We start from the raw sequence: 27724 nt of genomic DNA, 5'->3' as shown, positions 1-27724 counted from the left end.
CTTAGATTCCAATACCATACAATGATAAGCTTAATTTATTGTGTTGTTACTTAGATTCCAATTAAGCGAGAACCAAAAAACATAAAAGGAACTCATGATTGCCTATAAGAACCAAAAGGAAATTAGTATCAAATTTGTTTCCAATCCCACAAAAGGTGAATAAAGTATATTGAATTCATTAGATTCCAAGTTGATCGGTTTCTATATCAGTTTAGACACGTAATTTTCGACTAAGCTGTAATGTCTATGTGTTCACATATTCAATTTTCACATTTTTACATGTTTGGACATAATAGATATATTATCGATAGATGGCTGGACAATGTTTACAGCTTATCAATCGCAAATCAAGAATCTCTCTTAAACTACAAAAATTTGGGAAGACCTTTTTTCCTTAACGCTCTCAATGTTTTCAACCATTAAGTTTGGTAAAATTATCTTTAAGATGTGTGTACTCAGGCTTTTGTGTTTGTGTTTGAATTTTCTTAACAACAAAGTCAAAACTCAAAAGGGATCAAATAATCATCTCATTTAGACTCCCTTCCACATCAAAACCCCATTCTTAAACGACACAACACCATCGCCATGAGCCCATGACCCCGAGGAGGCGAGGACTGTGATATCTACAGGAAGATCATGATTCTTGACTGACCTCGTCACCCAAAGTCCATTGCATAGACAAGTGTCCAGGGTATGCACCTTGTGTACTCTGTCTAGGTTAACCCCCCCCCCCCCCCCCCCCCCCCCCCCAATTATATAGACAAGAATCCAACAATTATATAGCTGTAATTAATATCCCGAAACAGATTCCTTAATCCACATCATCTTCTATATTAAACCCGAGCCGCCACACCTCTGCCGACGCATAATCATCATCACGGCCGACGTGGTGGAAGCAGATGTACCTTTGCCACGTGATGCAGTGGTTTTGTACGTGGCTGGTTGGTAACCAAAGTCTCAGTCCTCCTGGGAAGCCTTGATCAACCCTAATCAAACACGTTTTTCTGTACCCCTCAAAACCAGTAATGAAAGCAACAGAGAGACAGCATAGCTCTTTTTTCTTTTCTTTTAGTTCTTATTTTTTCCTTTCAGGGTTTCAGTGTTTGTTATATTAATCGATAAGCCCATCATCCATCCCATCTGTTTCGGTCGTTCTGTATATTTTCCTCACCAGAAAACCATTTTTTTCTAAATTTAGGGACATATATATAGCTAGGACTCACTGATCCGAGCTAGGCTATTCTAACGCCTTTGTATTTTCCACAAAACAAGAATCCAAGCTCTCTAATCTCCTTTTCCTCTGTTAAAATTTCGCTTCTGTGTACAATAGAACCTCTCTGTGTTCAGGTCAGTCTCTGTTGCATTAGTACGTTTTTGTTACTCTTTTTACCATCCCAAGAAAGAAACTTAATCAATGGCAATGAAGTCCAAGAGATTTTGATCTGGTTTTGTACAAAATCTCAGATTGCTTCTCATTTGTAGCTAGTATTCCCTTCCATCAAAATTTTGATTCAACACCAAGGAGAATGCTATTTCTAGTTTGGACCAACAATCTGGATATGTGGGTTCTTCAAGAGAATAGAACTCTGGTCCTGGATATGAGAATTAGAACGTATTGACTCTGATATTTTAGTCTTTTATTTTCCGTTGTTGAGTGTATCAAAGCAGTTTGTATATATATCTCAATTGCCACTGTATTTCCGGGTCAAAACAATGAAATTTTCTTCACAATTTCCCAGTCTCCTCCTTGATTGAATATTCCGAGGTAATCATGAGGTAAATCTTAGTTGTTTTTCTTTGAGAAGGATAAGAACTTGAATTGTACACGGAATCCACCTAACTTACATATTGTTCAGGTGCCTTAATTAGTTCTTCTAGGTGTTGTATTTCAACTAACTTAAGAAACAAGCTAGACGCCGCTCTCTTATCTCTTCCCCAAGTTATTCAAGATTTACGTGTTCTTTTAATTTAGACTGGGTTTTGGGGTATGGTCTTAATTTAAATACTTAGTTTCCATCTTGTTTATAAATACTGATTTTCAGGTGAAGCAAACCAACAATGTCATCTCCTTGCTGCAACAAAGCAGCAGCGAACGCAGTATTGTACATTTGTTGATAATTGAAGAAGATGGAGATAATCTACCAGCCCTATATCGATCCCGACTACGAATGCCTCATTGAAAGAATCTACCCGCCGTGGTATGTATCCTTTCATCTGTGCTTTCATTCTCGCCCTAATGTAATATATTAGCTAGGGAGAATCAGTGATCACCTCTATTTTCTGGTTTGGCTTTGCAGGATTTGTATCGACAACGACACATGCAAAGATTGCACCCTTGTGAAGGTTAGATAATAGCTAGATCTTATGTTAGTTTGTTTAAGACGGTTGCCATGTTTCTGCTCGTTCATCATGTTTGAGTCTAGTTAGTTGTTGTTTAACAATATCATATTGTATTACCGATTATTAGTTTATCTTGTGGGTGGGTGATGGACATGGATTTAATTTGGAACTTCTAGATTAAACAAAATAACAAATAAATCTTTGTGCTGTTGGGTTGTTGCTGTCATATCTTTTCTAGTGTACGTCCAAGTCATCCATAGATTTCATAGCAATTATACAGAAGAATACCATCAACAAAAACATTATCCCTTCCATCATGGCTTGCTGCCTAACACTAATTAAAGATGTATTACTTAAGTACTTATTTTCCCAAACTAATTTAGATCCCATAAACCAGAGCCTAGAGGGATCAAGTAGTTTCGTGTGCACCAAGTGGAGGCCATTAAAATGAGAGAAAGAGATAGCAAAGCTTTAGTAGCTATCGTCATTTATTTGTCTGCAACTTTTTTCAGTTTCCAAGCCCTGCAGGGTTAACAATTCCATGCAAAGTTCTCGTCACTTTAAGCTTCCAACCCTTCTTGATCTATCCCTACGCAACCAGATACCCCAGGAAACCCAAACCAGATGACATCATCTAGTTATATATAGCCAGACCAGGAAAACTACCAGAAAGCAGAGCCGTAGTACTTTGAAAAGTTCATTGATTAGGGTATAGAGAGATGAAAATGACATATGCATGATATGAGACCTGGAAAAGGCTTTGGTTATTTTTACTGATACAAGCTTTTTACAGGTTGACAGTGCAAACAAGCACGGGATTCTACTTGAGATGGTCCAAGTTTTGACAGATCTTGATCTTGTTATTTCCAAATCGTATATATCCTCTGATGGTGGATGGTTTATGGATGGTATGTTTTTTTTTTTGGGGTATTATATATGATCTCATTTAGTTATTTTTATTCGTTTTCTTATAACAATTTAAAGATGCATGGTAGCTTTAGTTTTGTGAGGTACGCATGAGTCAGCTCCACGAGTACAGTATAATTGCTGGGTTGGTTCATGTGTATTTGTTTTGATTGCATGGTGTGGTTTGCAGTGTTCCATGTGACGGATCAACTCGGCAACAAAATCACTGACGAGAGCATCATACTTTATATCCAGCAGGTTCTCCATCTCTCACAAACATTGTCTTCTTTTCCTTTCTGTTTCTTTTATATGCAATTGGCCAAGGGTTTCTTGTTCTTGTTGCTCTTGCTCTTGTCTAGAATCATGTTTCAAGACCTTAAATTTAATCTAATTAAAAGGACCTTAATCTAATTAGCTTTCGAAGATGATCCTAAACTTTTGAATGCTAAACTCTCACGAAAGGAAAAATCCATCAAGTTTCATAATGGTTAACTTTAAACGAAGCGAAATTTAGCAACAACCAATGTCATTATAAACGCAACAACGTCATGTGTTCTGATTATGTAAATTGAGCTTCTCAGTTTCATTTGTTAATGTAACATGGGTACATATTCTCGTACTTTGTCTCAGCATCAAATTAATGAACGTTGCAGGCACTTTGTGCTAAGAGGGGAGGGACTACAAAGGAGGCAAGGATATGTTTAGGAAAAGAAGTGGCACCGGGAGTGAAAGACCTGGCCCTAGAATTGACCACCAAGGACAGACCGGGCTTAATGTCTGAGATCTCTGCAGTCCTAGTTGAGCTCGGCTGCAATATAACGGCAGCCGTGACTTGGACCCACAACTCCCGAACAGCCAGCATCTTCTATGTCGAAGATGGGGTGAAAGGAGGCCCAATTACAGACCCGATACGCCTAGCAAATGTACAAGAGCACCTAGAAAATGTGATCGAAGCTCATCACGAAGAAGGCGAGAAGAGGAGTGTTAGGTTGACTACTCCTGCAGTCGGAAGAACGCACACAGAGCGGCGGCTCCACCAACTGATGTACGAGGATGAGGACTACGAGATGTGTAGGGGTTGTGATGGTGGTGGTAAAGGACACAAGAAGTGTTGTGACCGAATTCATGTCTCGATAGAGAGTTGCAAGGAGAAGGGGTATTGGATTGTCAATGTAAGATGTAGAGACCGTCCCAAACTGTTGTTCGACACAGTTTGTGCTCTCACTGACTTGCAATATGTTGTGTCCCATGCTCTGGTTTCTTCCAGCGGTACCATGGCTGATCAGGTACATTCTATTCAGTAACTCACATTTACAATATTGTGTTGCTGTATACATCAATTTCTAATCTTTGTGTTTCTATGGGATAAAATGGTGAATTTTGTTATTGACAGGAATATTTCGTGAGGCACAAGGATGGCTACACTTTGAACGCAGAAAGTGAAAGGCACAAACTCGGTCTATGTCTAGTTGCTGCAATAGAGAGAAGGACCTCGCAAGGATTAAGACTTGACCTGTGTGCCAAAAATCGGATGGGGCTATTGTCTGACATCACAAGGGTTTTCCGAGAGAGTGGCTTATCGATATCAAGAGTCGAAATTGGAACATATGGTGAGAGAGCAGTGGGATCTATTTATGTGACAGATGCTTCGGGTCATGATGTAGATCCGAACACAGTGGAATTGGTGAGGAAGGAGATTGGAGGATCTGTGGTTGTAGTTCACAAACCACAGAATTGGACTGCTCCTGGTTCTTCTTCAGGGGCAAGCCAGAGAGTACCATACACAATAGTAGAAGAAGCTAGACCAAGATTGTCACTTGGAAGTTTGGTCTGGTCTCAACTGGAGCGCCTTTCGAGCAACTTTGGACCCATTAGATTATAAGGAGCTTCAGAGGTTATTTTCATGGTGTTTTGTTGTAGGCATGAATGTCTTATATCTGTACATAAGTTTGTACAATCAGTAATTTTTCTCTTCTTCCCTTCTAGTGAAGTTCAATTAAGGTTGATCTAAGATTTAAAATATCGGTATCTGAAGGATATATCATTTTAAAAAAAATAAGATATCGGATATCGGGAATATTAGAAAAAAAAATATCGTCCATGTTCCAATTTATTTATTATTAAATTATATAAAATATATATAATTATTAATTTAATCTGATACCAAAATGCGGCTCTATGTGTTAACAAAATGGTTTAAAATGAGTTTTTATTATTGTTATAATTTTTTTGACAGCTCTTTTAGACCAACTATAATGTATATTATGTGCTGAATAATAAAAAAAATTATTTTATTACTGTAAAAAGTAAAAAGATATTTACCTCCTAAAATATATCGGTAATTTTAAAAAGAAATATATCAGAAAAATATATCAGATATATCAGGTATATTTAGAACCAATATTAGGGAGATTTGAGGGATATATCGATAATTTGATCTAGATGCTTTTCTATTGTAGGGAGATATTAACATTAGTATTATACTAATCTCGTACCAAAATGCACACACAACCCAATAACACTAGTAAAATGGAAGTCTACGGTCGAGCAGAAAGGTCGGGCTTCAACAAAACTGAAGGATATGGGTGGTAAGGATTATAATAGGCAACAGAAAAAAGGCAAAATGAGCACATTTATGCTGTTTCTTCATTACAAAACTATGGCACAGAAGTGTGCTTGTGCTGAGGTGTGCAGAGGTTCAATACAACGGTCTAACATGAAAGCAGCAGGTCTGTATATGACTACAATGCTCTAACTTCTCTAAGTTCCTTTACATTTAAAGGTAGAACTTCATACATATGAAGCCTTTAAATGAAATAAACACATCAAAGAATATTGCTGGATGCTGTAACTACTACACAAATACATCCTTGCAGCTTCGGATAAGTTTAAAGGTAGAACTTTAGATGAAATATATAGATCAAGATTATTGTTTGGTGCTGTAATTACTACACATAAATACATCATTGCATAGCCTACCAGTATTAAACTTTATGTACAATCAGTCCCCATAGCCTACCTCAGACCAAAGAAACCTTTCACAATCTATACACATTAAGGGATGAATCAAACAAATAGGCCACATTGACCTAAAGAGAGTTCTTAAGCTGTCATCATATGACATCAATATCATCAACATTAAGCCAGTCATTAGATTCTTTGGACTCTGGGTTACGAGAACTTACCTGCGCAGACCCTGCACGTCTGATTTCAGCAGAGTTGTTATCCTTATCTGAATCAGGAGAACTTCTGCTTAGTTGAACCCAATCTCTTGAATCTTTGGTTGAAGAGTCAGAGCCAGATGCGGCCTTCTTGTAACCTGATGGCACATCTCCATCATCATCTTCAAGATCACTGAATGATACATCCTCGTCGTTCTCTATAGGGATGGAAGTTCCGCCAACACCGTCCCCATCCATCTCTGATTCCTCTTTCAACCAATCATCAGCATCATCCTCATCGTTCTCGTCCAAGACTTTAGATGAAGAAATGGAGGGCGGCTGGTGATAATTGGTCTCTTTAACCGGTCCTTCAATAACAGGCTTGTCAACAATTTGGATTTCACTACTCCGAACCGGGTGTTTCTCTGTCTCAATATCAGTTGTTCCCGGTAGAGGAGCTGACCTCATGGAAGATGTTTGTGGTGGCACCAAGTCAGATTGGGCACTAAGTGGTACAGAAAGATGCTGTTGTTTGGGAGAATCAGTAATTTCTTTTGGATAAGCAGCGCTACTTAGTGAAGGGTCAGATTCAGGCTTTGACATATTTCCCTTCTTTAACTCATGAGACAACATTGCTCTAACTTCTACTATCTGCAGAGCATCATAAAGTCAAGCAAAGCACATTGATCCAACAAAATCAAACGTAAAACTAAGAAAAGTCAAAAAGGAGAGTGTCAGATCACTATCACGTAAAACCAAACATACCTTGGGTGTAGACAAAAGCTCAGCGTCTTGTTTACAAAGTCTAGGATGCACGAGCACAAAGTAAATCATCCAAAAGTGAGAATCACTCATATGCTCAGGACAAAGTTCCATCCTGAGAGCAGCCAATGCCGGTGCAAGACGTTCAACAGCCAGAGCATGCTCTTGTTGTATATCAGACAACTCGAAATCTGCAAAAACAAACTGAGAATGTTCACATTCTGCGCAAATCAAAACTTCCAAACTACAGATCCTAAAATACATATACCCCCCCCCCCCCATCATAACTTCACTGAGCTCAACAACAAACTAGCGATCGCAAATCAACATAATATCGATTCACATTTTACATTCCAGCCTAAATGTTAACGATTTCATATGCAATTGAAACAAACATGAAATCTCTTTGCGAACTGAAGTATCTGACATCAAATTCTTCATATACACACTAATTTACACTAACATCAACCAAATTAAGCACTAATTCAACACACATTGAGCTAAATGTCGAATCGAAAGTGGATCATACCATCTGACCCTTCACCATCAGAGAGAGGGAAATCGAGCCAAGTCTCGGGATGCATAGAGACATTTCTGACGAACGCAAGCACCTCCGGCGTAACACCGAGAGCGAGGCCAGCCGCCTCGGCCTCCTCCTCCGATCCAAACTGAAGCAAATTCGAAGCGATCTTAGTGAACTCCGACACCGCTTTGTTGCTCGAAAGCTTCGAGATCCCGCTCTTGAACCTCCCGCCGATCTCGGCGAAATCGCTCCGGATTCCGGCGATGACGTCCTCCTCGGAGGGCTCGTCTCCCTGCGGCTTCGGCGGGGGTGCATCGGGCGGCGGGGCGAGAAAGGAGGCGACGCCCCAGAACTGGCGGCTGAGGGTTTTGGTGAGCTCGGAGAGGTCGCCTTTGACGCCGCCGCGGGGATCGAAGGCGGGGTCTGCGGCGGAGGGATTCGAGTTAGGGTTTTGGTTGGTGGTGGTGGTGGGGTCGTCTTCGTCGTCGTCGTCGAGTTTGAGAGAGTTGGCGATGGATTTGGCGAGCCATGACATTGTGAATAGAGAGAGAGAGATGTGATCGGAAGAGTTGGAAAGCTTCGGAGGCAAGGATAGTGGTTCTATCTCTCTCTGAGTTGCAGAGTCGGTCTTCTTGAATTCTTGGGTATATCGATTTAAGAGTCGCTTTTACGGCGTCGTTCTGGCTTCTGCTAGGCTTTGCAATAATTTAGAAATAAAAAAGCTTTCTAAATATATATATATATAGCTACAGTAAATTAGTTTACCTCGGTAACATGAGTTTGCAAAAAAATAAATGCTGATAATATTGGACTCATTTGCACGTTTTGTTTACTACAATCTAGCAAAAAATGCGATCGATTTAAAGAAGCACTCGTGGAGGCTACATCTTTTTAGTATGCATACGTGCTACAATTGCTGCTAGAAGTAGCGCAAATGTGCTATATGTTGCGCACTAGTGCTACCTATATTTAGAACACAAATGTAGTACACTAGCAGACTAATCACCTCTTCTTGGTCTCCAACGGCGCTACATTATAGGATTTGTGGCAACTTACACCAACGGTGGGAGATAGCTTGAAATGCTCAAAATACGATTGAATTGCCGTCAAAATTCCAAACCCTATTAGAAAACGGGTAAAACAAGTTTCTGCCACACCCAAAATTGAGTCATTGAAGAAGTCGTCTTTTCCATTTTTTCCACTCTCACTCCCACCCAAAACAATGTCACTTTGAAGCCATCTTCTATTCACTCCCATATTCGTCCTGCCCGGAGTCGACCCGAACGAGGTGACCCCTGACATGGTCCTACCTGAGTTCAACATCGTCATTGGACCCTACGCCGGCGAAGTGAAGATTAAAGAGGTGGTGTTCGTGAAGAGCAGTAGTATAGTTGAGGAATGCTTGACCGGCCCGAGTTTGCTATATTGGGCCGGTCCAATGTCGGCAAGTCGTCGCTTATCAATGCCTTGGTTAAGAAGAAGGATGTTGCTCTCACTTCTAAGAAGCTAGGTTTGGTTTTGTTTCTTGTTCAACTGAAACACTAGTTAGTTTTTGTGTTTTGTGGTTCGGCTGTTTTGATGTGTCTGGGTTTGTTTGTTGTGTAGGGAAGACTAAGTTGATCAATCATTTCTTGGTGAACAAAGATTGGTACTTTGTGGATTTTCCTGGTTATGGGTGAGTAGTGAGTGTACTAGTATCCACTGAAAGCTTTAGCTTTTGTTATCTTATGAAGTATAGAAATAAATTTGAACAATAACATTTAGCGTATTCCTCCTTGCATTAGATTGTTTATATTATGTAGCTGATTGTTGATCAAATCTCTTGAACTTTACTCGGTAAGCACCCTGATTGAGTTGGATCAGTTTATTAAAACCATGAATGCGGTTCATCTTTGTTTGGTGGCCTGCGTTTACGATTTTCTGTAAATGTGAAAGTTGTGTAAGCCACGTTTCTAAGCCAGTGAAGTTAATCTGGAGCAAATAATAGTTTGGTAAGTTCTGGAGTAGGTACTAGTTTGAGGGTTTGCACCGGGCACATAACACTTGGTTTCACTTACATGCTATTATCTGATTAAAGGATGGAGTTTTCTGCGGTGAGGCAATTGTTTTGCATTGAGGGTTTGTTTTGCAATTGTGTCTGTATCTACTGGCAGTATGTTGTCTAGTAATTGTTGTGGTCCTTGTGCTGCTCACTCTCGATAAAGGTAATCCTAGTTCATAGTAGGCTGCATGGAATCGGGTGCGGGTACGTGGAAGCGAAGCGTTTGGAAACGCGGAAGCGTTTTTTTTTCCAAAAATTAAGGAAGCGGGTGCGTTTTGGAAGCGTCGGAATAATATATATATATATATATATTATATTTTTATATTTTATTTTTTAATTATTTTATCTAGTATTAAAATAATTAGTTAACTATTAATGACTTATTTTCTATCCCATGATTATCTTTGATTATAGCATTATTAAAGCTTCATTTCAAAATTCAAACAAAAGAATGTACAACATAGTGTGAAGGTGTTGGACACGTGCAAGTCAAAAAGACATCACTAGATGAAATTGATAAAAAAAAAAAGGTCCGTCTTCCCTCTGTCTCTCTCTCTCATATGGATTTTTTTTCATATCTCTCCACAACTCTCTGTCTTCTCTATATATCTCTCTCTCATCTAGATTTTCCTGATATCTCTTCCCCATATTTCTGACACATATTAGATTGATTGATGTTATTCATCTTTAACCGCTTAACGAAATAAATAAGAAGATGAAACGACAAAAAGAGTCTCAAGACATTGATTGATGAAATAGAGGTAGAGAAGGAATCATCCTTCCAATTTGGAAGTCAAAGCTTCCGCCGCGCTTCCAATTTGGAAGCCAACGCTTCCGTCGCGCTTCCAATTTGGAAGCCAACACTTCCGTCGCGCTTCCAATTTGGAAGCCAACGCTTCCGCCGCGCTTCCAAACCCACCTTTTTCGGAATCGCGCTTCCGTCGCGCTTCCCCGCGCTTCCGAGCGCTTCCGCTCCCGCTTCCGCTTCTGAAGCGGGAATCGGTCGTCCAACCAAACTTTCGTGCTATGTAGGTTCATACCTAGTTCTACTTAGGTTATTTATGATTTAATTAGTCAAAAAAGTATGTTTTGGTTGGCGTTGTTTACTGTTGTTCAAGATTATTTTTCTCAATTTGCCGGACTTCAGAGTATGTTTTGGTTGGCAATAGGCCGGGCCGAGCTTTAACGATTTTTTTTTTCAATTTTTTGGGTCGGGCAGTGCCAGGCTTACTAATAAAATCGATGCCCACGGATTACCCACGAGCCTGGGCCTTACGGGCTTTTCCGGGAACTTTAAAACTGTCAGGGGTATTTTAGTAATTTCACTTTATAATAAAACAGTAAAAACCAGGAGAATTCACCCCTTTCAACTCCAATCAAGAATACAGTACCTAAGTCCGAGTTTAACAACCTAAATCTGATAAGAAAAACTTCCAACAACTCTAAAATAGACAGCAAAAAGCTCAAGTTGACAAAACAGGGGTTCAAGGTTTGATTTTCTACCTCAGATGAACCCAAATGTGGAGAGAGGTGTTGTTGTGCTTCTAATCTCCAAGTTTGACTTTCTGCTGCCAAACTTACATCATAGCCTTTGTATATCTACCACGTTGTCGAGGAAATAGGAATGGCTCACGAGCCCAAAGAAAGAAGATTTTGATTATCAGAGTCCAAGAATTCAATCGGAGCATGGTGGCAACATCGCAGGAAAAAGAAATTCAATTAGGCTTAAATGGACCAAATCGAAGGTGAAATTGAGTTGGGTATGACAAGTAATGATTAAGCTTACCAAAATTAGGGCTAAGAACTTTGTCGGAGCTCAAGCTTCGCCTGAATTAATGGAGACTGGAACTCGGCTTCGTTCTCTGATTTCAGAGAGAACAAGGACATGCTATGACTTGTTGGTATGGCTTTGTGGAGAAGGAGGAAGAGAATTTGGTGGTGGTGATGTATGTGTCAGACCTTGCCGAACGACGGTAGTGCGAGGCTGACAAGAAGATGGTTTGGTGCGGTCTCGGTGAGAGAACAAAGAAGAAAAAGAAAGAAAAGAAATGAGGGAGAAGGAGAGAAAAGGAAAAAGAAAAGGAGGACAAGGCTAGGCTCGGGCTTGGGCCTAGGTCAAAAATAATTGGGCTTCTCAAAGCCTAAAAATCAAATACCCAAACAGAAAAATATTTTAAAATAAAATATAACTTTAGAAAATCGTAAAAACAAAACTGAGCGTCGGAAAAATATTCTGAAGACATTTATGAGCTCGTGGTGATGTGTAGCTTGATATTGACATATTAAATTACGTACTCCACATTTAAGATAAATTTCAATTAATTATTCCTAAAGTATCGGTAATGATTGGAAATCTCGGGTCTTACATGATCTTTGGGAGAAAATGATTGTTCCAAATACACCTCCAAACCTTATCAGAATTTTGGTGAGAACGATGGGAGTGAACTACAACACCACTCCTAGAGTTGAGAATAGCTGATTTATACCCTGATTTAACAGAGTATTGACCAGAAGCAGAGGGGGTCCAGATAAGAGTGTCTTTATCTCCAACTGACCCAAAGGGAACAGCCTGTATTGCCTCTCTAACCACAAGAAGGAGAGAAATGCCCAAAGACGAAAAGTCCCAAGTATCCAACTCACTATTGATAGAAGAAGCCACCGGAGTAAACTGAGTAGGAACCTGGATGTAATTAGCAATAGACATAGTAGGCAAAGTAGGAATCCACTTATCCCTCCAAAGTCCACAGTTGAGCTCCCACTTACTTGCCAACACAATTGATTAAGCAAGAGACTGCGCCTAGCTAATAGGCTAGACCAAGCCCACGAAGCAAACGCCTATTTTTTCTCCGCCGAAAAGGAATTTGAAGGAAAGTACAAGCTCTTCAATACCCTTACCCACAAGCCATTAGGATTGTGAAGAATGCGCCAACATTGTTTAGTGAGAAGAGCGGTGTTGAAATCTGACATGTTACGGAAACCCAAACCTCTCGGATATTTAGGTTGACTGAGGCTATCCCAATTCTTCTAGTGAATTTTATTAGAGTCTGACTTACCCCACCAAAAGTTTGACAAGGAAGAGGAAATCTTATTACACATTGAAGCCGGAAATTTGAAGACCATCATTGAGTAAGCCGGAACAGCTTAAGCCACTGTTTTTATTAGAATTTCTTTTCCAGCCAGCGTCAGAGCAGAAGATTGCCAGGAAGGAATCTTGTTCTCAACCTTCTCCTTCACAAGATTCAGGGCTGAGACTTTTGATCTCCCCCAAATAGTGGGGAGACCCAAATAGATGCCAGGATTATCCACAATACTCATGTTCAGAATAGAAGCAATCTGAGAGCGGAGAGGGATGTGGGTATTATGACTAAAGAATAAAGAGGACTTCTGAGCATTAATGTCCTGCCCCGAGGCGCTGCAGTATAGCTTGAGGATCTCAGCCAACATCTCACAATTGATGACTGAGGCTCGCATGAAGAACAATGAGTCGTCAACAAAGAATAAGTGGCTAACCTTCGGCCCATTTGTGCCAAACTGAAAAGGGTCCAGAAAGGAGGACGAACAGAGATGGTTGATCACCTGTGAAAGCATATCATTAATGAACAAGAAGAGGAATGGAGAAAGCGGATCACCTTGACAAAGACCTTGAGAGGGGTAAAACCGCTTCCCCGACACTCCATTAACCAATAGAGCCATAGAGGCAATAGAGACACAATGCATCACCAAAGACACCCACTGAGAGAAAAAATCCATCTTAGTAAACACAAGCTTAAGAAAAAGCCAATCCACTATGTCATACGCCTTGTTCATGTCTATCTTAAGTGTAAATTTCTCAATTTTCCCCTGATTTCAACAACTTGAGAGTTGAGACGATGATAGCACTCATGAACCGCTATAATATTGCCTTGAATCTAACGACCCGAAACAAAAGCATATTGATTCTCAGTAATCAAATCAGGCATAAATGGGCGCAAATGGTTGGAAAGCACCTTGGTAAGAATCTTGCATCCAAAGTTGCACAAAGCAATCGGGCGAAACTACGTTGCTAGCTTCGGATTGTCCACTTTAGGGATAAGGGCTAGAAATATATAATTAAAGTGGGAAGGCATAGAGTTAGCTTCAAAAGACTGAGAGATTGTAGAATGCACTAACTCTTTCACTAAATTCCAATGAAAGTGGTAGAATAAACCAGAAAACCCATACGGGCCGAGAAATTTCAAAGCTCCCAAGTCAAAAACCGCTGCCTTAACCTCTTCAAAGAAAATCATAGCAATTAGAGAAGAATTCATGTCCGAAGAAACCACTGAATCTGAAGAAAGGGGAGGCAGAGTAGAGATTCTTTTAAAAATTAAAGAGGTGAGCCACAATTTCACCTTCCTCAGAAAAGCCAGTTGCCCACATCATTCTTAATACGAAGGATTTTATTCTTTCGCGTCCTAGAAATTATAGTGAGATGAAAGAAGTGCGTATTGGCATCCCCATTACTGAGCCAGTCAACTCGAGATCTTTGGCGCCAATAGGCTTCCTCCAAAGACCAAATAGAAGAAACTTGATCCTTCACAACTTGAATTTGGTCCTGAACCAAACCGTTCTCGTCTTCCACAAGCTGTTGAATTGCCAAAATGCCATCATTCACTTGTTTCCCATATTTCAGAAACGTGAGTTTTGCCCAATCAAATAGGGTAACACGAAAATTATCTAGATTCCCCTTCCACACCGTCCAAGCCTGAATAGTAGAAAAGGCGACTTTAGACCAGTGTTGTTCAACAATGGAGCCACGAAGAGGATGTATATTCCAAAGCTGTTCATATATGAAAAGAGGGGGAGAAAAGATGTTTGAAGGCTTGGTGTCTAACAAAATTGGGCGGTGGTTCGAGGCAAACTTGGGAATGTGAAATCTGTGTATCTGGTTGGGCCACACTCCATTCCAAATTTGCCAAACCCGTGTCAAGCCTCTCTTTAATGACCAATTGTCCGAACTGAAAGCAATAACAAGTAAATTTAGGACCTTTGAAGTCCAAATCAAACAACCCAGCATTATCATGGGATCTCTGAAACAAAGCAATTCTCCAAAGAGGCTAGGGAAGGCCTCCCCATTTCTCATGAGACCACAAAATCTCATTAAAATCACCAATAAAAAGCCAAGGAAAGTTCTGAGCACCAAAGGACAAAAGCAAAGAGCCCCAGAAGGCATTTCTTTCATTACCATGAGGAGTACCGTACATGAAAGACACATTAAACTAAAACAAATCCGAAGAACATACAACAAAAGCATTAATAAAATTAGCCGAGCTTAAAATACTGGAAACCTAGACACTACTGTCCCAAACATAGCAAGTCTTCCACTACTAGTAGTCAAGGGATTCACCACATTGACAAAGTCATAGATTTCCGCCACCTTTCGAGTGTGATTTCTTGTTGGTGGGTTTCCATTAAGAACATCATCAAGGGGTTGTGTTTCTTCAAAGTCTTGCATGTTAGGTCAGCCCCCAAACTCTGACAGTTCCAAGAAAGGATCCTCACTTTGAACTCGTGGCTGCAGGACTGCCACTAACGCCATTTTGAGAAGGACAAGCTTTTCGAGAGAGTTCCAGCAATGCTTCAACAGTGAACTCATCCATATCCGGATCCAGCTGATTAAAATCTGAGAACATAACCTATATTGAGGAAGTCACAGATTTACTCTGATCCACACTTGAAGAATTTAAGATCACTCTAGGGAAGGGAGGAAGGTTACTGGAAAGAGTTGAGTGGGAAGACCCAGGTAGAGCTCCAACAACTTGAGTATCAAGAACTGTAGGTAACACATAAGAAGGGGATAGTTGAGAGTCCATCAAATTGTTCTGCATATTGTTGTTGTTGTTAGAGCCATGGCCAATATTTTGAGTAACAGCTAGCAAAGTACATGCCATAACATTTTGTAGCATAAAGATACCATTTGCAAGATTAATAGATTCTTGAAGAAGAGTTTCTTGTTAAAGGAAGGATACGGGAACATAGTCCATCACTGAAAAACATCGCCCACACCTTCTACCTCGCGCCGCTCTACCTCTATTGCACCCCTTGCCTCGACCTCGGGTTCTAGGAGTCTCCAACTGAACACCCTCTGAAATAGAGTTGTTGGTAGAACATGGAATCATAGAAATCTGAAGTTTATTCTTCCTAGCCTTCTTCTAAATGATGTTGGGAATTGAGAAATGATCTACTTGTCGTTTGAGGTGCATGCGATCAAGGAACGAAGTAATCCCAAAGATCGGAGGGTCCGCTTCAAAGGGAGGATTGAGATCAGGGTTAGGCTCGAGAGTGGAGAGAGTTAGATCTGTACTTGAGGGGAGTTGAGTTGTAGCCAAAGGGGAAGATAACCATTTATCTAGAGCCATGGATGGGGATCAAGGCTATGATGTTCAAATTTGAAAGGAAATAGTTGAGTTACCAGACTTGACGTTCCTTCAGCTGGTCTGCGAGTAGGAATAAGAGATTGAGAGACCAAAATTTGAGGGCTCAATTGATGAGAATGAATCACCAGACTTGTAGCAGGAGCTGAACTAAGGGAAGCAGATGGAGTAAGATGAAGAGGTAAAGAGTTTAAGTTGGGCAAGCCAGATGTATCACCCTCTTCTACCACCATCGCAGCTACACCATGGGAACTGGATCCAACCCCAGCAGATAGAACATGGGCCTCCGAAGACAGAGCAGAGTCCATTGACTAAAATCTCCAGCTGGCCCAAATTGAGGGAAATGATCCAGAGAGTTAGGGTTACGGGGAGTAGCATGACCATTGTGGAGGTGCCTTGAGCCTGAAGAAGAAACATCAACTTTTTCCTTACCTTTCGAGGATGAAGAACCCGCTTGATTAGATCCTTGCATAGGACAGTCCCTCCTGTGCAAGTTCAGGTTGAGATCATGCATATTGTGGACATAAATAACCAACTGACCATCTCTTCTTCTCTCTGTATCTGAAGGTCTGGGACGGGGGTTGAGATCCACCAAACTTCCAGGATTTAATTCAGTTATGTGAGCTGTCCAAGCTCGAACATTTGTCCTTCGGGGATCTGGGCCTCTAACATTCGAGAAAATAGAGCCTTGACCACTATTGTTTCTTCTACTTGGGCCATTAGAGCTAGGAGGCAAAATGAGTGTCGGGCATCTTAATAGATCTTCCTCTATCACCCATGCATTTCTAATCGACTGCTCAGAGTAATGATGGGAGTTAGCGCCACCACGTCTTGAAAAAGGACTAATCATTGACACACCCATTCTATCAGCAAGAGGGTGCCAGGGATTTGTGTAGAACTTTTGGCTATGCCCTAGCCTCCCACAGCGGAAGCATATCAAGGTAACTCTTTCATACCTGAATTCGATCCATGATGGGGAGTTGGAACCATCCCTCACTATGAAACCTGGGACAACCGGGTCATTTGTGTTGATGCTGATCCGAGTGCGAATATAGACCCTCTAACAACTAGGATCTTTGGGGTCCTCCGTCTTGAGAACAATGCCCGCCAGATTTTCACCATTGACTGCAACCGAGCGTTTCAACTGACGAGGGGTAAGTCTGTGTAGTTGGACCCAAACAGAAAGAAATTGGAGCAACACATCCTCCAGTATCATATCCAACAACCACATGTGAGTAGTGACAGTATGACTCATCACCGACCAAGGGCCTCCATCCAAGATTCTTCTGGCAACTTCACGAGAAGGAGGAGAGATCACACAAGTTTTGAGATCAAGAGCTTCAACCTGAACATCACAAAATCCCGACCACGATCTCCTCAACATACGGACCATGGTCGGAATGTTAAGCTATTTTCCCGCCACCAGAAAGCCCAAAAAGGGACCGGGGGCTCAAAATCCTCATCATCCACTTGGTCTCGGTGGGGAAGCCTATCCATGAGAGAAGCAAATGGTGGTAGGAAAGAGACACTGATTATCAGAACAGAGGCCGGAGGAAAGGATAAAGAGTGAGTAGGTAGGGGAAGAAAGCCGAAGAACTTGGGATTTAAAGGGAGGGGAAGGCATGGTTGCCATTACGGCCCTGACGAAGAACTTCGACTTCGATCACGTCAAATGAATGCTGAAGTGAGAGCTCCGCCGGCGATGCTTAGTGCATCATTACCTTGCACAGTAAACAGAAGTGACTGAAAGACCATATAGAAATCAGAGCCGTTCAAACACTGGAGATCCAACTGTAAAAGTCTAGGTGGCAAGATCAAGGGGAAACCGAGTTACTAAATGGAGAGAGGAGTATTAATGACCATGTTGAGGAGTAGGGCTGGGCAAATTCGGTTCGGGTCGGTTTTTGGCCCAAACCATTTTCGAAACCGACTCAATCAGTTGGGCCAAAACAAAAACTGAAACCATATTTAAATGGTTGGGCCAACAATTTCGGTTTGACCGAATTTTTAATCGGGTTGGGTTCGGTTATGGTTTTAACCGAATTCATTTTAAATGGGCTGATAATTCGACCCAATTGCAAAATTTTTAAAATTTGCATGAGGTGGGAGTCGAAACCCTTACTTCTTAGGTGTAGAGAATGGCAAGGAACCACTGCATCAAACTTAATTCTTGTTATTTTATGTGCAAACAATAACTTTATTAACGTATAACGAATTTATTATTATTTTTAATACATAAAAATTAATTCAGTCGATTCAACCTATGAAATCGATTCAAAAGAATGGGGGATGTGGTTAACAAGCGGAGCCGGAGCTCCGGTGACCTTTGGGGAATGGAAAGGATTTAAAGGTGGCGGAGGACTTAAGCCTAAGGATGTCTCAACCTAGTGAGAGAGACTGAGAGAAATTACTGTTCTCTGGTTTTCACTCTATCTGATATTCAGAAATAGTTTTGGTAATCATATGTAATCATGAAGATAATGTTAAGATTGCTAACCTATTCTATTATCCCTATCCGTATTTATGACATCCGAAGAGAAACAATAAAGAAAAACTTAGGTGTTATACAGAAACTATATGTCAGGGCTGATCAAATTACCTTTAGCCTCATATTATTCAATTTTTAATATCTAGCAGTTCGCTTTGTTCTCAGGTTTGCTAAAGCTCCAGAAGCAGCTCGGATGGATTGGTCTGCATTCACAAAAGGTTTCTTTTTAAATAGAGATAATCGTGTTGCTGTTCTTCTTCTTGTGGATGCCAGTGTTCCACCTCAGAGGATTGATCTAGACTGCGCGAATTGGCTTGGACGAAATAATGTACGCTGGTTTCTCATATGAATACTTTCGCTGTTAAACTCATGATACTTCCGCTTGACCTTTTATTTCTTTTTCTGCATTTAGATACCAATGACTTTAGTCTTCACGAAGTGCGACAAAATGAAAGGGGGCAAAGGTAAAAGACCAGATGAGAACCTTAGGAAAAACACAGAAATTTGAATGATAAGTTGATATGAATAACAAATACAAGGCTCAACTAGAAGTTGACAAATGAAATGAGAGTAGACGGATAATTTACTTGTCATGGACTTTAAAACATTTGATATACGGAGATAAACTATTTAAATCATTTATTGTCTCGCCAATTGCGTTTAATAATTCACTGTCTCAAGGATTGCGTTTAAGTTTTGATCTCGTGATTTTCGATTTTCAATTTATTGTCTCGTAGCACCGACTAATGGATGTTGCCCCCAGTCATGATTTTTGTAGCGTTATTGCCAACAATTTAATTAGTAGAAACTAGCAACTGAACAGAAAAGAACACAACAGTATACGATATATATTTCGTACGTTAGCATGCAATATCAATAACTCAATATCATTTAGCACTAGATGATTAATAAATACTAGGCAAAAACTGAAAGCACATGTATCCAATAATTAGTTTATGCATGATCGTATGTCAAGATCAGAATTCAGAAGCCATGCATATTTCGTGAGTTCCAACAGGAAAACCTAGGCAAAACAAAAACAATTTAAGGCTCACACCACAACAAATGTGAGCAACAGCTACACATATGTTGCCACATTAAGACTAGATAGCCACATAAATGTGTGTTGAATCTGTTGATAGTACATGAGTTTCCCACATTTAAAGAAGTAAGTGTGACTGACTTATAATTTATACTTGTTTAAGGGACAATATCGAGGTAGGGGTCACTATAGGTATTAGTTTGAGTATTTTTTTTCTCTAATATTGGTATCAAATACGCGTCTCCCTTCAAAAAGTTTTCGTATTCCCTCCATCTTTTGGGTATAATTGATATCCCGAATTGTATTTTACATTTAGATTTAACTAAATGGTCCAATGAAAACAGAAGAGTGAGAAGACCAAATGAAAACAGAAGACCGTATTGACCAGAAAACCACATCCTCTCTGATGAAGTTCTTCACTGCGAAGTGAAATTGCCTTCCCTTCCTCATAGTCTAAATTGTAAGTCTTTCTTTCTCCAACTAACACCCATTTTAAGGTTCTTAATTTTCCCCAGAAAAACTGATTCTCCTGAAGATTATTGTGGGAGGCCTCAGGTTCAGATTGGAAGCTTTAGTCTTAGATTCACTAATTCAGGTAAACTCATTCTCACATCCTCTACCCACACCGCGATCATGGTGTTTTTTTGCCTTGAGCTCGAATCTTTAATGTTTTCCTATCAATTTGATCCGTCCATGTTTGAAAATTTTGTGTTTGATTGTAAAGTCAATTTTAATTTCTTTCTCGAGGAATTTGCTATGTCTTGAATTCACATTTAGTTAGATGGAGCTGAATGCGTTGTGTTGGGGTCAAGTCCGGGTCGAGTCGAGGTATCTCTATTGTCTGGTTTGTCAGTCTGGTGTCCGTTGTGGTCAAGGTGCCAAGGTCGGTCGGTCCCTGAGTTGGTATCTGTAAGTCTAACTATATGTGCAAAAAGATATTTAATCTCATCAAAACAATGCAATCTTTTATGTATATAAATCAAGTAATGAGCGAAAGAAATCAACTAAAATTTCTAACTATATCATTGCTAAAAATTTAGTTGGTTGAATGAGAGTTTTTATGTGTCTTTTGGATTTTACCTTTAATAACACAAAGGAGAGATATAGAGAGAAACAGAGGGATTAAGAGATGGAGAGAGCTCTGATGAATAATGTCATGTATAAAAAAATTATTCAGGATGAGAGAAAAATCACCAGCAGTTCATAACCACAATACCAACATTATTCCAGTATGTTACCTCTATAGATGTTTTTCTTCTTTTCTTTTGGGACTGATTTATTATTGATACTTAATATTGCATTTAGGTAGTTTCGTCTACACTGAATATATACCAGTTTTACATATTGGTGAATGATGATGATAATGACACATAAATTACCGTTTGTTTTTCTGTCTTAATGCCTTCCTTCAATCATTTCTTCATAATCACTATAGCAACTATTGAAAATAAACTACAATCGCGCTTATTTTGAATGAAGATTCTAGTGATTTTCTCTTGTTGAAAGAGAAACTTAGCTTTTGTCTCATACTATTAGTAAGTGTCTATAATATATATAGTAATATTTGAAGCATATGTTGGTTGATATCAAATTGGTTCATATATTGGTGTTTTTATATTTCTAAGAGTATGTATTTCTGGTTTTCTGCTCAGAAACAATAGTTGAGAAAATTGAAGATGCCTTCAAAGAGTTTACTACAAAGGATGAGATAAAAACTTTGATCATATCTGCATGCCTATTGTTTCTTATTATGTGTCTTTACTCTGTTCATATCACAATGTCATTTACTGTTTTTTTTTGTCCTCAAGAACATTTTATTCAGACTGGCTGTGGTTCTGTGTATGTGATAGTCTATGGAGACCAAGATAAGCCTGCACTTATTACATATAATGATTTAGCTCTAAATTGTGTGTGCCTTATGTTCTACTTTATGCTCCACTATTCAAAAACGTTTGCCTCTTCTCTTCTCAATAACATAATTGGGCAATTTGCTAATCCTAATTTACTTGTTTCTTTAAATTGAACAGATATGTCTTGTTTCCAAGGGTTATTCTTTTGTCCAGAAGCAGCTTCACTGCTGCTCCACAACTTCTACATATACCATATTAGTCCTCTTGGTCATGAGGTTTGTATAGTTTCCCCTTGAGTGCATTCCTGATTTAATTGCTTCTTGAATCATGTATCATACTTTGAAGAATATTATTTTGTAACTAAATGTTATTATTCACATAGTTTCTCTTGGGGAACTTTTACAAGAGTTCTTGCAGTTAGGAGCTGCGTTGATTAGTGTTGATGATTATGTGCTTTCTGCTGATGAATTGGTTGATCAGATCTTGGAAGTTTTAAACTTTTTCGGGTAATGATTACCACTATCACTTCTCAATCTTGTTTATTTAAGGTGTGTTTGTGAATGCATGATGTTTGGAGAATGTTTATGATATTTGTCTGCTACATTTACCATAAGAACATATTAGATATATGTTTAATATCAATAAATGAACTTACACACAAACATATATGGATATATAAATTGTATTAACTGGAAATACAACTGCGTTCTTTTAAGAACAAGGAGAGCCGGGCAAAGCGTAAGATGATGCACACAACTGTCACAACTTCATTTGCTCAAATCAGGAACACCTATGTAAATCATTACAGTTTATGAAATAACCATACATATTTAGTTAAGCTCTTCTCCATAGTCGCTCGTGGTTGTGAGGCATGTCAGCTCATACACGTTTCATAGTTTGGTAAGTTGTGCACTAGCTTTAAGTCTGGTGATTTTCAGTATGTCCTCATGCTAATTAAATATTTTGATGACCCATTATAAAGAGATCAATTATTTGAATATATGAGTGACAAAATGGTTTTCACTTTTGTTCAAAACAACATATGGTGTGTTTAGTTAAGCACTGAAGGTGGAAGGTAGTCTATTATGGTTGAATTACAATCTCAGGTTCATTGTTTTTATTTTCTATAATTTTTTTCAAATTGTCCATATTGATGCTTACACTTGATCCATCTTTGTATAACATATTAAAACATATCCAATCATATGTTATGTGATTGAACGATTGGCTTGCATTTTAATTTGAGATGACATCAACTGTTTGTATTATAATAAGTTTGATGGCTAATATGTTTGCAGAAAAAATAAAATTATAATATCCCGGAAATTTATAATTATTTTCTAATTATTGTTCAGAGATGTTTAAATTGGTGGTGATCCGATTATATAGTACGACGGAGAAAACGAAAGTGTTCGATCGATTTATACACAGAAACGTTACCGTGACGGATCAAGAGTTGACTTTTATCCGTTAGGAGTCTCAGAAAACTTCATTTATGAAAATCGTAGAATTCGCCAATACGAATTCGTGGACACGCGACATGCCTAAATCGAAGTTCGTATGAAGAAATTATGAATCAAAAGGTATTTGGACATTTTGGAAAATAGTATAAATAGGGGAATTAAAGCGAAAAAGGGGGAGAAAATCAGAAATTCAAATCGGTACTGTTCACCCAAAAAAACTCAGATTTTGGGCAGTCGGATCTACGCCGTCCGGCCACCATAGAGTAGGGTTGGACTCGGTGTCAACGGTTCGGTTTATGAGCACTAACAGAAAACCGAAACCGAACTTTCGGTTTCATGTTTTCCAAAACTGAAACCGAAAAATATATATATAAATCGCAATTTCGGTTTATTTCGGTTACAAAACCTAATATCCTTATTCACCTTTCGTACTTCATTAATGAAAATAAAAATATTAACAGTGAAGGAGTAAGCTACAAGTTCAATACTTTAATTAAGTACATTCACAAAATATATAATCAAGAACTCAAATATTAACTAAACAAAAGTATTGTGCTTTGCTAAAACACAACAAGTTAACCAAAATAAACATTAAACATCATGAGTTTCATCACCAGATGTTCAGACTTGTCTTAACATGAGGGCTAGTTGACAAAACCCAAAAGCATTACATTAGATCTGTCCATGCATGATTGTACACATATAAAAATCAAAATCATATATTACCTTGTACAAAATCACATATCTCTACATGTATATATTTATTACCAAATCTATGTTTTGCATAAGCACCTGATAATTACATATGTTCATCAAATACAAGTTATAACCTTACATCTCAATTCTCGGTTCGGTTCGGTTCGGTTTCCACCAATTTTCTAAAGGCATGAAACTGATAACCGGCACCAACTGCTCGGTTTGGTTAGGTTTCCGACACCGACGGTGATTCCGTCCGGTTCCGGTTTCTCGGTTTCGGTGCGGTTCGGTTATGGCCGGTTTCGGTTTTTTCGGTGTCAAAACGTCCAGCCCTACCATAAAGCGGCGCACATGTCCCGTTTGAAAGGTTGATGCGTCTCATGTTGATTGGCAGCAGCGCACCCGCCATCTCGCTGCCCTTTGGGAGCGGTGAAGCTTGGAAGTTCCCCAGAAAGTGCACATTTTGCCAAAGTTCACCTCGCCGGATCTCCCTCCTCCGGCCATCAATTGGCGAGATTCTTGTCCCTTTTGGAAAGTCTTTTTCCATACTACAAACTCTCCAAAAGATTTAACTCAAATCGTTTTTTGCTAGGAGAATCGAAGAAAAGAAATCATAGGTTTTAAATTGGGGTTTTTCGATTTTTGTTAAATTGAAGTGTTTAGGCTCAGAATTGGATTTTTTGGTGAACTAGAAAGTTGTTAGGAATGTCATTTAGATTATGGTGGTGAAATTTGGTGGTCATTGGTGGCGGTCGGAAAATGGTGGTGGCGCATGAACACTGATTGTGAACAGTTTTTCATGAACAGTGGTTTATGAATCACGTTTCATGAACAGTGTTTTATGAATATTGTTTAGCTGCAATGAAAATCGTCACCTGAGATTTTACGTATTGTTTTCTAAGCATTTTATCATACTATTATGTGACCGACGAAACGAGTGAGGGAATTTTTTTCGGTGTCGTGGAAGTTGCACGTAGGAAATAAGATGAGTAAACCTCACAATGATCATCATGATCGAAGTAGTGTTATAATTATTAAATTTAGTTTGAGTTGTTAACATAGTCGTTGCATCACTAGCTAATAAAAAGTATTCTGAAAATATATTTTGGTTTAAATTACATAAACTTGATCGTCTATGGTTCATGGGTAAGTGAAACACTATTTTAATAAATGATTTTAAAAAGGTTTTTGTGGTTATAGACTATGGTGAATGTGAGTAAATCTCACTATGATAAGTCTACCATTGGCGGTGACTTATATGTTTGAATTATTAAAAGAGTGAACTGTGACATTTATATAATATAGTGGGTTGTGTATGTGTACGAAAATGGTAATTACGATACATATATATGGGTTGTTATATTATATGATGTTTTGGTTTTATTTCAAATGTGAGATTATAGTGTTGTGACTATATTCATATTGTTGTGCAAGAGTCACTTGCTTGTAGTATAGTACCCATATTTTTGAGTGATATTGGGTAATAGATGGGCTGCCCAGTGTATGTCGGTGTACTGCATGAGGTGTAACAGATGAGTACCTGGGTCTCATGAATACCCATGTTTTAAATGATTTTGGGTAACTAGATGGGTTGCCCAGTGCCTGTCGGTGTACTGTATGAGGGGTAACAGATGGGTTGCCTGGGTCCCATGAGTACCCATATTTTAAGTGATATTAGGTAACAGATGGGTTGCACAGTGTCTGTCGGTGTACTGCATAAGGGGTAACATATGGGTACCTGGATCTCATGAGTACCCATGTTTTAAATAATTTTGGGGTAACCGGATGGGTTGCCCAGTGTCTCATGATTTCACATTTTTAAATGATATTGGGTAACAAATGGGTTGCCCAGTGTCACATGAGTACGTTTGTTTTTAAATGTTAATTGCCATATTTCATTTATATGCGATGTATGTTATACTGTTCGTTTACTCATACGGGCCGAAAAGCTTACCGGGTTTGTTTTTACAATCCCGATGTACCAATACGATGGTGTAAGGGATAGTTCTGCAGGTGGGGATTTACAGATTCGGAGGGCTTACTCTGAATATTTCTTTCTTCTGTTTGTGGTGAGGATTGAGTGAATTTTATATTTCCATTGGTTATAATACTGAGGTATAAACTGGTTATGTATTATTCAAGTCGACTGAGTCGTGCTGTGGACTCAGTTTCGATACACTGTTATTAGAAGATGATTTCAATATATTTGAGATTGTTTTAGAGTTTTCATGGTTTCGAATTCAAATTGTATCATTCGAAATTTCAGGGCTGTGACAAAAATGGAGGTGTAAGTTCAGACCGTTGCAAAATGTTTGAGCTTACCCATGTCAACAGCTCTGAAAAACCTCAGGATGCAAGATCGAAACAAGCTGTTGTAAGCATGAAATATAAGCTCTTATATAATTATGTTTAAGTTCTTAATCGTACACATATTAGTGGTAATCTGTGATGTTTGTGACTACTTATGCTTAATGGTTGATGTAGTTGTCAATCAATAACAAGATTGAAAAGATAAAAGCTAAAAAGAGGAGAGTGTATCCAAGATTGTTGTTCTTGACAGTGGTGAAATCAATGCAATATATGCATCTGTGCTTGGTGAAGAGAGTGGATACACACGAGAATTTGGCATTGGGGCTAAGCAGACATAGATTCTGATGTAATTGTGCAAAAAGAGGTGTTTATCTAGAGGTATAAGCTATGAGGGAGCAACATGAGGCTGAGATTGAAGTTATTCGAAAGGAGAATCAAGAAAAATAAGAAAAGTTTAGGGGGAAAATGAACAGCAAAGAATTTTTCACAAATGTTAAAATTAATGACATGCGGGTTGAAATGGAAAAACAAGGAGCAGTTTTAGCTTTGGTACTTTGTGATTATGGGTCAGGTGACTTGCTTGCAACTGGACGAATGAAAGCTGGTTCTGTTCTACAATTGGTGAGCCATACTCAACCTGTAGATGATCCGATGATAAATGAATTGGATGATGTTTATAGACCTGATACATCCACGTTACGACAAACAAAGGCCCTTTAGATTTCACTTTTTGGTTAGTATCACTATAGTTGGTAAGTGTCTGTGTTTTTGTTGTTTTGAACTTAATCTATGATCAATCTAGTATAGTGATGTAGCTACATGATCATGAGATAAGTGCACAGAGCCTTGTTAGATTTATATATATGTAAAGTCAGATCATATCTTATAGTGTACAACTACAACGTCCACTCTTGTAGTTTTTGTAAATCTGTACACAAGTTTGTAAGAACCAGCTTTGAGTATATTGAACGGTTGCTGATATACTGAAAGAAACAAGTTCTGGTTCTAATATGGAATGAATCATGATGTTTCTTTAAATAATGTTTGGAATGGTTGTTGTGGATGAATATGCAGGCAGCAAGATAAATCCTGCAAATGAATATGCAGTGCAGGCAACAAGATAATTCCTGCGATTGAATATGCAGTATTACATTTCAATTAAAAAGAAATGAAAAAGATGACCCTTCACATATAAAGGGACCCATTTAATATGATCGATCTATTAATTGATTAGGATCACCCATGGTTTAAATAAATGTATGTATGGATACAACTACAATATACATACTTGGATAAAATCCATATCCTTGTCACACTCCTTCATGTATGTGGGCATTGGGTTGATTGCCACACCTCTATTGAGCACAATTTCAATATTTGTGGCATGCTAGACCAATTTTACCATAAAAGAAGAATGTGGGTGTTGCTCATATTTGTTGTAGTGTCACTCGAAACCAGGCTATAACGTGAAATTCCTCCACAGTTGCAATATCACAGCTACTCGCACATTAGCCTGAGGCTTCCCAAACAAATCATGATCTCGAGCACCAGGCTATCATCAACGCAAGCATGGGTTAGAAAAAATTGAAAAGTTGAATAAGATAACACTTTCCATACTACTGCGCGCCATTGATCGATCATATAGGTAAATCTCTAAATGTTTAAATCTAAATCAATCTGCTAGGTATTATATATACACATACATATATATCACTTGTTGCCACTTAAATATATCGGCGTGTTTGCTGGT

General features: G+C 39.0%; 3 protein-coding genes across 7 annotated transcripts; 2 read left to right on the top strand and 1 right to left on the bottom strand.

Annotated features, from left to right (window-relative positions):
• The first annotated feature begins 1033 nt into the window (after positions 1-1033).
• LOC126783768 (ACT domain-containing protein ACR1) lies at positions 1034-5260 on the top strand. Of its 5 annotated transcripts, none has more exons than XM_050509320.1 (7): positions 1034-1347; positions 2043-2198; positions 2298-2343; positions 3134-3248; positions 3437-3504; positions 3900-4532; positions 4640-5260. In XM_050509320.1, the coding sequence occupies exons 2-7, from the start codon at positions 2128-2130 to the stop codon at positions 5126-5128; spliced, it is 1422 nt and encodes a 473-aa protein (XP_050365277.1). In that variant the 5' UTR covers positions 1034-1347; positions 2043-2127; the 3' UTR covers positions 5129-5260. The 5 variants fall into 5 exon arrangements, with proteins under 5 accessions (XP_050365277.1, XP_050365264.1, XP_050365271.1 ...); XM_050509307.1 differs by having other exon boundaries at positions 1034-1765; XM_050509314.1 differs by having other exon boundaries at positions 1034-1776.
• An 856-nt stretch (positions 5261-6116) lies between these two features.
• On the bottom strand, positions 6117-8367 carry LOC126783801 (uncharacterized). Its single transcript, XM_050509340.1, has 3 exons — positions 7699-8367; positions 7173-7360; positions 6117-7058 (listed from the first exon to the last, which is right to left on the bottom strand). Exons 1-3 carry the CDS (start codon positions 8225-8227, stop codon positions 6360-6362), a joined length of 1416 nt encoding a protein of 471 aa, XP_050365297.1. The 5' UTR covers positions 8228-8367; the 3' UTR covers positions 6117-6359.
• Positions 8368-8672: 305 nt separating this feature from the next.
• On the top strand, positions 8673-19121 carry LOC126801436 (GTP-binding protein At2g22870). The gene is given in 6 exon segments (XM_050528799.1): positions 8673-8677; positions 8929-9092; positions 9095-9202; positions 9298-9367; positions 18779-18941; positions 19026-19121. Coding segments are annotated over 6 exon segments (606 nt in total).
• The last annotated feature ends 8603 nt before the right edge of the window (positions 19122-27724 follow it).

The sequence above is a fragment of the Argentina anserina genome, chromosome 1, assembly GCF_933775445.1.
Source record: "Argentina anserina chromosome 1, drPotAnse1.1, whole genome shotgun sequence".
In the NCBI taxonomy this organism is placed as follows: domain Eukaryota; kingdom Viridiplantae; phylum Streptophyta; class Magnoliopsida; order Rosales; family Rosaceae; genus Argentina; species Argentina anserina.
Note: the sequence above shows the minus strand (reverse complement) of the source record. Positions and strands in the feature narration are given on the sequence as shown.

Bases quoted from the DNA above. Each gene is read 5' to 3' on its own strand.
- LOC126783801 (XM_050509340.1), bottom strand. From the start codon at position 8,227: ATGTCATGGCTCGCCAAATCCATCGCCAACTCTCTCAAACTCGACGAC. The intron at 7,361-7,698 runs GTATGATCCACT...TTGTTTTTGCAG, and splicing joins TGATGGTGAAGGGTCAGATG to ATTTCGAGTTGTCTGATATA. The intron at 7,059-7,172 runs GTATGTTTGGTT...GATGCTCTGCAG, and splicing joins AGCTTTTGTCTACACCCAAG to ATAGTAGAAGTTAGAGCAAT.
- LOC126783768 (XM_050509320.1), top strand. From the start codon at position 2,128: ATGGAGATAATCTACCAGCCCTATATCGATCCCGACTACGAATGCCTC. The intron at 2,344-3,133 runs GTTAGATAATAG...AGCTTTTTACAG, and splicing joins AAGATTGCACCCTTGTGAAG to GTTGACAGTGCAAACAAGCA. The intron at 4,533-4,639 runs GTACATTCTATT...TGTTATTGACAG, and splicing joins GCGGTACCATGGCTGATCAG to GAATATTTCGTGAGGCACAA.